General features: G+C 41.5%; 2 protein-coding genes across 3 annotated transcripts in view; one reads left to right on the forward strand and one right to left on the reverse strand.

Annotated features, from left to right (window-relative positions):
* The window catches only part of ss18l2 (ss18, like 2), an 11,970-nt gene extending 1,585 nt beyond the window's left edge, over positions 1-10,385 (reverse strand). The window contains exons 1-4 of one of the 2 annotated variants that reach the window (XM_079663937.1): positions 10,218-10,385; positions 9,860-9,936; positions 9,161-9,245; positions 8,884-9,049 (exon numbers count right to left, since the gene is read on the reverse strand). In XM_079663937.1, coding sequence (XP_079520063.1) covers positions 8,996-9,049; positions 9,161-9,245; positions 9,860-9,936; positions 10,218-10,286 — 285 coding nt within the window. In that variant the 5' untranslated portion in view covers positions 10,287-10,385 and the 3' untranslated portion in view covers positions 8,884-8,995. Of the gene's footprint in view, positions 1-8,883; positions 9,050-9,160; positions 9,246-9,859; positions 9,937-10,217 lie in introns of those variants that run through there. The other variant, XM_079663938.1, reaches the window with a different exon arrangement.
* LOC307028693 (granule associated Rac and RHOG effector protein 1-like) lies at positions 60-8,793 on the forward strand. Its single transcript, XM_079663936.1, has 4 exons — positions 60-255; positions 935-1,072; positions 1,366-1,441; positions 6,883-8,793. Exons 1-4 carry the CDS (start codon positions 140-142, stop codon positions 7,216-7,218), a joined length of 666 nt encoding a protein of 221 aa, XP_079520062.1. The 5' UTR covers positions 60-139; the 3' UTR covers positions 7,219-8,793.
* Positions 10,386-11,629: the final 1,244 nt, after the last annotated feature.

Below are 11,629 nucleotides of genomic sequence, written 5' to 3' on the forward strand. Positions count from 1 at the left end.
CTCTCTCTCTCTCTCTCTCTCTCTCTCTTTCTCTTCTCTTCTCCCCCTCTCTCTTCTCCCCCTCTCACTCTCTCTTCTCCTCCTATCAGTGGGTTCAGACCCGGAGTTTGCTCGTTACGTGGCCGGCGTCAGTCAGGCCATGCAGCAGAAACGGCAGGTGCAGCACATCCGTCGCCCTAGCAACACACGCAGCAACTGGCCAATGGCTGAAGAGCAGCACAGGACCTGGTCCCACCCAGAGTACTACAGCGAGGGGTGGGTTTCTCATCCATCACACACTGCTGTGCAGGAAAGAGTTTGACGTTTGCATTTCCATTGTTCTAACAAATGACACTTATATATCATCAAATATAAAATATACGACCACCAGACCAGGGACAGTTTCATCCACCGGCCATAAGACTGTTAAAAACCTGGACTGTTGAAAGAACATCCATAACATTCACCTGTCTGCAACTTACACATTATTTATCTAATATCATATTCCAATCACTTGTAGACTCTTATTGAACTGTTTCTATTCCATTTTATTTGTGTTACTTGATCTTAACTATTGCACTGTTGGAGGAGCCTGTGACCTCAGATGTTCATCGTCATAACTACTCTGTAGCTATGACGATGTACACATGACAATAAAAGCCTTGAATTTAAATGATGGCTAACCAAGGCGCTCAAAAATGTGTCAAATTACAAATACAACATGTTTGAGTTGGGGGGGGGGGGGGGGTGCACAAGTTAGATATATAATTAAATGACACGCTACACCTGTGTTCGGTCAATATCATCCTTTCTCTTTCTGAAATATGTCCCTGAGATCGTAACGTCAGCGCTAACTCCTCTCTCTCTCTCTCTCTCTCTCTCTCTCTCTCTCTCTCTCTCTCTCTCTCTCTCTCTCTCTCTCTCTCTCTCTCTCTCTCTCTCTCTCTGCCCTCAGGGAGGCGGTGAACAGCAGCTGGTCGGCCAATCAGGGCGACTCGGCCAGCTCCAGCGACGAGACGTCTTCAGCCAACGGGGACAGTTTGTTCTCCATGTTCTCCGGACCCGACCTGGTGGCAGCGGTCAAACAGAGGAGGTAAAACTGGCCTGATGACATCATCATGGACCCTTCCTCTTATGGCATGTTAATGATTGTATTCCAACTGTCTTTGTGTCATTGTGTGTGTTGTGCCCATTCATTGGTATTTTCACATGTCATTTTACTATATTCTCAGATATGTTTGTTGATTTGTGATCTGAGAGAAATGCTATTTGTGATAGTGGGCGATGTAAATCCATTTGAATTGAATTGATAGACTGAGGTTCTCTGGCTGTGAGAGATGCTCTGGCTGTGCAGGGTGTGAGTGCTAATAAAGTTTAATGTCTCAGGAAACACAGCTGTGGAGAGCCTGAGGTTTGCACCCTGCCCTCCCCCCCGCTGCATCACCTCAGCGATGATAACCAGGTAATGTATTAGACACCCCCCCCACCCCCCCCCCCCTAAATATAATGACATACATTGCTGTTTTCATGGATAACCTGTTGATTATTTTCTCTGATTACTTGTATGACACTTTTCACAATTTACAATGTTCTTAGAAGTGTTTCCCAAAGCCCCAGATCAAGTCTTTGAATACATTTGTATCCAAAACGTTGAGACGTTCAGTTGACTTTAAAACAGGCCCCAGGTTTGAACGATCAAGAGGCTGGAAGAAGAGACATTTTCTCATGTTTTTTCATTATTAAAACGGATTATTCCACTCAGAATATGAAGTGATTCATCTTGAGGAAAGTAAAACGTCATTTATGTTCCGCCCCGTGATTCTGACCCGCTCCAAAATCAAATAGTTTTTTCTTTGCCTCTGCTTCACACCCTCGGAAGGTTTGATTTAAATGTTGTGGTTGTTTCTGTAATCTTGTGGACAGACACACTTTGCAAAGCTCAGTCCTAATGTGTATTTGTTTAGCTGTGAAAAGAGCAGCAAATAGTTCCCGTCATGTTCTTTCTAGTTCCCGTCATGTTCTTTCAAATACATTACATTTATCTGATGCTTTTATCCAAAGAGACTTACAATAAGTACATTCAACCAGGAAGATACAAACTTATCATATAAGTACATCAGGTTTCATAGAGCCAAACATTTCAAGAGCTACTCAACTGGCTTTAGATAAGCCAGCCCTTTATTAGTATATAAGTGCTTTGTTAGTAATTCTATCTCTCGAAGTGGAGTCTAAAGAGATGAGTTTTCAGTCTGAAGAAGATGTGTAAGCTTTCTGCTGTCCTGATTTCAATGGGGAGCTCATTCCACCATTTTGGAGCCAGGATAGCAAACCCACTTTCAAATAGAATTAAAAACATTACTTTCATTGGAAAAATAGGTGCAGTCACAAAGCACCAGTGAGAAGTGTTTAAGGTCACCTATTATACAGAACCCACTTCCTCATGTCTCTTCTACATCAACATGTGTCCCCTCTTCTTCATGTCTCTTCTACATCAACATGTGTCCCCTCTTCTTCATGTCTCTTCTACATCAACATGTGTCCTCTCTTCTTCATGTCTCTTCTACATCAACATGTGTCCTCTCTTCTTCATGTCTCTTCTACATCAACATGTGTCCCCTCTTCTTCATGTCTCTTCTACATCAACATGTGTCCCCTCTTCTTCATGTCTCTTCTACATCAACATGTGTCCTCTCTTCTTCATGTCTCTTCTACATCAACATGTGTCCCCTCTTCTTCATGTCTCTTCTACATCAACATGTGTCCCCTCTTCTCCATGTCTCTTCTACATCAACATGTGTCCCCTCTTCTTCATGTCTCTTCTACATCAACATGTGTCCCCACTTCTTCATGTCTCTTCTACATCAACATGTGTCCCCTCTTCTTCATGTCTCTTCCTAATCAACATGTGTCCCCTCTTCTTCATGTCTCTTCTACATCACAACATGTGTCCCCTCTTCTTCATGTCTCTTCTACATCAACATGTGTCCCCTCTTCTTCATGTCTCTTCTACATCAACATGTGTCCCCTCTTCTTCATGTCTCTTCTACATCAACATGTGTCCCCTCTTCTTCATGTCTCTTCTACATCAACATGTGTCCACTCTTCTTCATGTCTCTTCTACATCAACATGTGTCCCCTCTTCTTCATGTCTCTTCTACATCAACATGTGTCCACTCTTCTTCATGTCTCTTCTACATCAACATGTGTCCCCTCTTCTTCATGTCTCTTCTACATCAACATGTGTCCCCACTTCTTCATGTCTCTTCCTAATCAACATGTGTCCCCTCTTCTTCATGTCTCTTCCTAATCAACATGTGTCCCCTCTTCTTCATGTCTCTTCTACATCAACATGTGTCCCCTCTTCTTCATGTCTCTTCTACATCAACATGTGTCCCCTCTTCTTCATGTCTCTTCTACATCAACATGTGTCCCCTCTTCTTCATGTCTCTTCTACATCAACATGTGTCCTCTCTTCTTCATGTCTCTTCTACATCAACATGTGTCCTCTCTTCTTCATGTCTCTTCTACATCAACATGTGTCCCCTCTTCTTCATGTCTCTTCTACATCAACATGTGTCCCCTCTTCTTCATGTCTCTTCTACATCAACATGTGTCCTCTCTTCTTCATGTCTCTTCTACATCAACATGTGTCCCCTCTTCTTCATGTCTCTTCTACATCAACATGTGTCCCCTCTTCTCCATGTCTCTTCTACATCAACATGTGTCCCCTCTTCTTCATGTCTCTTCTACATCACAACATGTGTCCCCTCTTCTTCATGTCTCTTCTACATCAACATGTGTCCCCACTTCTTCATGTCTCTTCTACATCAACATGTGTCCCCTCTTCTTCATGTCTCTTCCTAATCAACATGTGTCCCCTCTTCTTCATGTCTCCTCTACATCAACATGTGTCCCCTCTTCTTCATGTCTCCTCTACATCAACATGTGTCCCCTCTTCTTCATGTCTCCTCTACATCAACATGTGTCCCCTCTTCTTCATGTCTCTTCTACATCAACATGTGTCCCCTCTTCTTCATGTCTCTTCTACATCAACATGTGTCCCCTCTTCTCCATGTCTCTTCTACATCAACATGTGTCCCCTCTTCTTCATGTCTCTTCTACATCAACATGTGTCCCCACTTCTTCATGTCTCTTCCTAATCAACATGTGTCCCCTCTTCTTCATGTCTCTTCCTAATCAACATGTGTCCCCTCTTCTTCATGTCTCTTCTACATCACAACATGTGTCCCCTCTTCTTCATGTCTCTTCTACATCAACATGTGTCCCCTCTTCTTCATGTCTCTTCTACATCACAACATGTGTCCCCTCTTCTCCATGTCTCTTCTACATCAACATGTGTCCCCTCTTCTTCATGTCTCTTCTACATCAACATGTGTCCCCTCTTCTTCATGTCTCTTCTACATCAACATGTGTCCCCTCTTCTCCATGTCTCTTCTACATCAACATGTGTCCCCTCTTCTTCATGTCTCTTCTACATCAACATGTGTCCCCACTTCTTCATGTCTCTTCCTAATCAACATGTGTCCCCTCTTCTTCATGTCTCTTCCTAATCAACATGTGTCCCCTCTTCTTCATGTCTCTTCTACATCACAACATGTGTCCCCTCTTCTTCATGTCTCTTCTACATCAACATGTGTCCCCTCTTCTTCATGTCTCTTCTACATCAACATGTGTCCCCTCTTCTCCATGTCTCTTCTACATCAACATGTGTCCCCTCTTCTTCATGTCTCTTCTACATCAACATGTGTCCCCTCTTCTCCATGTCTCTTCTACATCAACATGTGTCCCCTCTTCTTCATGTCTCTTCTACATCAACATGTGTCCCCTCTTCTCCATGTCTCTTCTACATCAACATGTGTCCCCTCTTCTTCATGTCTCTTCTACATCACAACATGTGTCCCCTCTTCTTCATGTCTCTTCTACATCAACATGTGTCCCCACTTCTTCATGTCTCTTCTACATCAACATGTGTCCCCTCTTCTTCATGTCTCTTCCTAATCAACATGTGTCCCCTCTTCTTCATGTCTCTTCTACATCAACATGTGTCCCCTCTTCTTCATGTCTCTTCTACATCAACATGTGTCCCCTCTTCTTCATGTCTCTTCTACATCAACATGTGTCCCCTCTTCTTCATGTCTCCTCTACATCAACATGTGTCCCCTCTTCTTCATGTCTCCTCTACATCAACATGTGTCCCCTCTTCTTCATGTCTCTTCTACATCAACATGTGTCCCCTCTTCTTCATGTCTCTTCTACATCAACATGTGTCCCCTCTTCTTCATGTCTCCTCTACATCAACATGTGTCCCCTCTTCTTCATGTCTCCTCTACATCAACATGTGTCCCCTCTTCTTCATGTCTCCTCTACATCAACATGTGTCCCCTCTTCTTCATGTCTCTTCTACATCAACATGTGTCCCCTCTTCTTCATGTCTCTTCTACATCAACATGTGTCCACTCTTCTTCATGTCTCTTCTACATCAACATGTGTCCCCTCTTCTTCATGTCTCTTCTACATCAACATGTGTCCCCTCTTCTTCATGTCTCTTCTACATCAACATGTGTCCCCTCTTCTCCATGTCTCTTCTACATCAACATGTGTCCCCTCTTCTTCATGTCTCTTCTACATCAACATGTGTCCCCACTTCTTCATGTCTCTTCCTAATCAACATGTGTCCCCTCTTCTTCATGTCTCTTCCTAATCAACATGTGTCCCCTCTTCTTCATGTCTCTTCTACATCACAACATGTGTCCCCTCTTCTTCATGTCTCTTCTACATCAACATGTGTCCCCTCTTCTTCATGTCTCTTCTACATCAACATGTGTCCCCTCTTCTTCATGTCTCTTCTTCATCAACATGTGTCCCCTCTTCTTCATGTCTCTTCTACATCAACATGTGTCCCCTCTTCTTCATGTCTCTTCTTCATCAACATGTGTCCCCTCTTCTTCATGTCTCCTCTACATCAACATGTGTCCCCTCTTCTTCATGTCTCCTCTACATCAACATGTGTCCCCTCTTCTTCATGTCTCTTCTACATCAACATGTGTCCCCTCTTCTTCATGTCTCCTCTACATCAACATGTGTCCCCTCTTCTTCATGTCTCCTCTACATCAACATGTGTCCCCTCTTCTTCATGTCTCCTCTACATCAACATGTGTCCCCTCTTCTTCATGTCTCTTCTACATCAACATGTGTCCCCTCTTCTTCATGTCTCCTCTACATCAACATGTGTCCCCTCTTCTTCATGTCTCCTCTACATCAACATGTGTCCCCTCTTCTTCATGTCTCCTCTACATCAACATGTGTCCCCTCTTCTTCATGTCTCTTCTACATCAACATGTGTCCACTCTTCTTCATGTCTCTTCTACATCAACATGTGTCCCCTCTTCTTCATGTCTCTTCTACATCAACATGTGTCCACTCTTCTTCATGTCTCTTCTACATCAACATGTGTCCCCTCTTCTCCATGTCTCTTCTACATCAACATGTGTCCCCTCTTCTTCATGTTTCTTCTACATCAACATGTGTCCCCTCTTCTTCATGTCTCTTCTACATCAACATGTGTCCCCACTTCTTCATGTCTCTTCTACATCAACATGTGTCCCCACTTCTTCATGTCTCTTCTACATCAACATGTGTCCCCTCTTCTTCATGTCTCTTCTACATCAACATGTGTCCCCTCTTCTTCATGTCTCTTCTACATCAACATGTGTCCCCTCTTCTTCATGTCTCTTCTACATCAACATGCTCTGTATATATCTGAGACCTGTGATATATTGATGAAAAACAGTTTAATAGGGGACCTTTGAAATGTCCTAACTTTGAGACGAGTGAGATCTTGAAAGTTTACTAACTTTCTGAACTTGTTCTTCGCCCCCACAGGACAGCAAAACTAAGACCTGGCCCCCCAAAGCTCCATGGCAACACTCCACCCACACCAACACCATGCCCAACCCCAGCTCCTCCCTGTACCAGATGAACCTCCCCCCCCCCTCCTCCCAGTGGAGCGACTCCATGCAGATGCTCCAGTCTCCGGTGTGGTCTACCGCCGGAGACTGCCCCCCCTCCTCTGGCATCTCCTCTGGCATCTCCTCTGGCTTCCCCTTCACCCAGCAGCAACAACAACAACAACAACAACACAACAAACCCATGACCAAGGGCTTCAAATCCTTCCCCCTGAAACACGAGCACAGGCCCTCTTACCTCCACCAGTACTGATCTCTGCCCCCCCCCCCCCCCCCCCAACCCCCTTAAATTGGAAGATTTCAAAGCCTCAGAGGCAAATAAAGTAAACACACTGGCTAAACATTTTTGTATCTATATTTTTCCATGTCAACACCCCCCATTTTGAGAAAAAAGGAGGCGTATTTTGAAGTTTTTCGCCCATGTTTTAACTACGACAGGTGCATGCTGGCAGTGGTCGTTTCTCTGTCTGTCGTCCTCAGACAAGAGCTGGAGACGCACTCACCCACTTGCTTCTGCAGCTGAACTTGTGTGTGTGTGCGCGTGTGTGTGTGTGTGTGTGCGGAAATGAGGGGGTTACAAGGGGGCTTGGAATGCTCTCATTTTTGCCCATAATAAATATACTGTGTCTACATAGCTGTAACTGCCAAATCTCACGCAAGATGACTCAGAATACAGCTACCATCTACTGTTTCATAGCTTGTAAAATACTGAAATATAAATATTTAGTTCTTTTTATTAAGAGGCTTTGAGCAGGCTCAGCATAAATATAGTAAGTCACTGCGGAGGTGTAATTTGAGAGATATATATATACACTACTTTTTCAGCAACTGACCGGAGTTTAGAGTTATAGCAGTAACTGTGCCATGTTGGTATGATAGCACTTCCCAACCAAAGCGTTGTTCAGAAGGTGAATGGAGCTGAAGAGATGAGAGATTATTGATTAAACCGTGAAGTCACGCCCGATTGGACGAGAGCTTTAGGGACCTCCTTCACACATTCATCTCCTCTCATTGGCAGTTGTTTGCTCCAGATTGACACTAACTCCCATATACCTAACTCTTTTTTTCTTCTGTTTAATAATACGATATTTTTCTTGTACAATTATTGACAGTATTAATCTTATTTTTGTATTTTCTTACATGTTATACCATTACTGTATGTTAGTATTCTTCTAGGCATATGACATAAAACATTATTTCCCACCTCCCAATATGTGAACAAGCACATTCTTTTCCTACAGAGTTGAACTACACCATCTATCTATAAAGGTTACCAAATATGCCAAGCTCGACACTAAAACATTGTGTGATGAGGGCGCTTTCGAGCCCTTGTTTCTGCGGTTTCTATGGCAACGGGCTGCATTTAAAAGCCCAGAATGTTATCTTTTTGTGATGTTTGCGGATGCCAATGTTGCCTGTATTTATGAAATGACACCATGTTTTCAGAAAACTAACATACTTAACATGTTTACAGAGAATTGTTTGCTGTATATACATATAAATATATATCTTTTTATAGTTAATGTGCTTTGCACAATCAAGATATAGGGTTTGTTGCTTTCTGTCTGTGTTTTCTCCCTAACTGTCGCAGCCTTTTTTAAAGAACTCGTTACAGACCTTGGACTGTAACTGTTAGCTTCTCAGCTGTGTCAAATGGTTTAATAGTGGCTTCTACAAAAAAAAAAAAAAAAAAAACATGTTGCCCTGATAGACGATATGAAGGGGACTGCTTGGCTTATGTTGCTTCTTGTTCTCTTGAGCTGGCAACTGAATCTTTCCAAGTGTACCAGCAATGCAAAAAACGAATAAAAATGACTAGCAATTCAAATGTGTCTTTGGAGTTTTTCTGTTGAAAGATTGCTCACATTTTATTTTTCTTCATCGTGTGCATTGATACCAACTGACCCAAGACACAGCGTAAATACAAAATATTTTTAATGTTCAACTCATTCAAAAATAACATTTTCAATTCACAGAATTTTCCATATAACGAAGAAATGAAATATAGCATGTTTTAGGTATCTATGCATCTACGACCCTCCTTGTCCGTTCACAGTTGACATCGAGGTTTCATTAGACGTCGACTGGAAACAGAAACAATAACAGAGTATTAGGAATAAGCAAATAGTCATTAAACAATACCATTTATATCATTACTGTGTTAGGTATTAGTGAATTGTGAAGCTTGTCTTTACATTAGTAGGAGGAGGCGTGTTGTCTGGGCTGGCATCAGCGATGGTGGCCAAATACACAATGTTTCGGTGCAGGATCTGTTGATATCTGTTCAAATAAAATCCGCAGCTGAAAGTACTCATCAGAAACGACACAGGTAACCATACTCTAGAACTGTGCTCATGTGCAATTTTGAGATACTTGCATCTTACAATGTAATGCGCTTTTTACTTGGCTCTAATGTTCCTGGTTGATGGTTAATTGCTGATAGATTTTTTAAATATTTGATAAGCATATTAATTACAATTCATTGCTATATGGTAAAGTAAACCACACAACAGTACAGAGTACACAAATGATAAAAATGTACTTATTAGTAGAAGCTATAATCCTAAAATACAACTAATATGTTTCTGCAATAATAAGAAACTAATATAAATAGTGTGACGGATACAAATTTGCACACTGAGTATGTATGCACTATATGTACATTTACTTGATAAATACCTTTACTTATAACAGAGTTTGTTTACACAACTATTGCTACTTCTATTCAAGCATATCTGAGGATTTCTTCCAGTACTGATATTTATAATCCAATGATATATGTTATAATGTAACTACTTAAAATAACGTTTGGCTGCATAGTGGGTACACTTAGGTTTAAGTAGATGATCTCGGTTCTACTAAAACACCTTAACTCTAGGATTAGTTTGACTTACTGAACACACTCCACTGCTCGGCCTTTCTGCATGTATTCAGTGATGCATCTTATTAACTGGTCGTTTTCATCCAACAACTGTAAATCAAAATGAAATATATAACAACGTTACCCACATACCAGAAGATAACTATGAATTATAATAGATGTTAGCAACAGTACATGATAATAAATCCCCTGTGTTTATAAGCTCACATTTTCCCACCGAACAGCACTAATTAATGCTTGTTTCGTTTTGTATGAATTGTAAACAACTAAGTGGTGATAGCTAGAGGCTAATTAGCTGCTAATGCTAACACCATAGGTAATGTACGGGGAGCTAACAGCTTCGTTTAAAAACCCTTTTATGGGCGTCTTACCCTCTGTATGGTTTCTTGGTTTACTTTAGCCTTCCCTCGTAGTTTCTTCGGCACAAACACAATCGACATTTTCTTGTAGCTGGTGTTATTTGTATCACTTGTTTATGTTTGCTACAGACCGACCGCTGTTTCCTCTTCTTCTTCGCGCGTTTTGTTAGAAGGCAGAGTTAATCTTGATGTACTTCCGCCACCTGCTGGAGAGCTGCAGTATAGCAACACAACACTCAACCCTGTTTACTGTTTACTTAGTGGCTTAATAACTCTTGAGAAATTGTTAGTATAATAAGGATATTGTAACTTATTAAAAGTAAAAGTAATCAACGCTTTATTGCCCATGTGACTGCTATAATGAATTATACACACTAAAAGTAGAAAAAGCTATGTTTGTCCAACCAATTGTTGTACATTTTAACAATCAAAAGGTTAATTCAATCTATTAAAAAAACGGGGAAAGGAGCTTATCAATGCATTTTACACTTTATTTTGTACATCAATAGTTTCAGAGAATATGACTAATTCTAAGTCATTTTAGTGAAGTTAAACATACAATATTCCACTCTCAGAGTAGAAAGTGGCATGTCTTTTTAAGCAAGCACCACATGCAGGCTTCATTTATTAACATATACTAGTCTAGATACACTTATAATTACCAAGCACATTGTGTCCCTGGAGGACAAAATGTTGAACCCTCCATGAACCGCCCTCTTGTGCCACCATCAAGCTGATTCATCAAAACTGACCCAGGAGCAGCAGTGAGCCCTCAGAGGATCCCAGTATTTTCTGTGCACCTATCTATGCTATGTTTAGGCAATAGCATAGGTCTCAGATATATACAAATATATAAAAAACATGTCTATGAAGTGTTTTGCTCAAAATAAAAAACAGATCTGATCACCCATTCTGCCATGCTTCATTTCCCTCTATTTCACTTCCTGTTTAAAAAGTGCTGATTTTGGGAATAAAGCTTTAAAAAAAATTAAAAGGAGGGGGCTGAGCTCATGCGGGACCCGGCAGCTACTGTCTAAACTAAATACTGCAGTGATGAAACACCATATCATGGATTATCAAGGATTATCTCTGAAACAGTATGGAGCTCAAAGGCTTTCTCTCTTGCCGGTTATACCACAAGGTGAGTTCCTTTTTACTTCCTGCTTCTTCACACACATGCTCTCCAGTACAGGTTAGCTCTGAGTGTTAGCGATGCTAATGTAAACACCGACCATATTACGTCCTAAACAGTCGGGCATTGTTTCTGATAGCAACTTCCTGATAGGGCCGTGGGTCCACATTTCAGATATTACGTCATATCGGACGCAAATCTGGATCAGCTCCGTTGTTCCCCCGTTTTTAGAGATTTGGGTACGGAGGAAAAGAGAGGGTTTTATTTTCTGACGCTGCGTGAGTACCCTGAC

The sequence above is a fragment of the Notothenia rossii genome (genome assembly GCF_949606895.1).
Source record: "Notothenia rossii genome assembly, chromosome: 2".
Lineage (NCBI taxonomy): Eukaryota > Metazoa > Chordata > Actinopteri > Perciformes > Nototheniidae > Notothenia > Notothenia rossii.

Excerpts from the sequence above, each read along its gene's own strand:
- LOC307028693 (XM_079663936.1), top strand. The coding sequence starts at position 140 with ATGCAGCAGAAACGGCAGGTGCAGCACATCCGTCGCCCTAGCAACACA. Across the intron at positions 1,073-1,365 it reads GCAGCGGTCAAACAGAGGAG|GAAACACAGCTGTGGAGAGC; the intron begins GTAAAACTGGCC and ends TTAATGTCTCAG. Across the intron at positions 1,442-6,882 it reads ACCTCAGCGATGATAACCAG|GACAGCAAAACTAAGACCTG; the intron begins GTAATGTATTAG and ends TCGCCCCCACAG.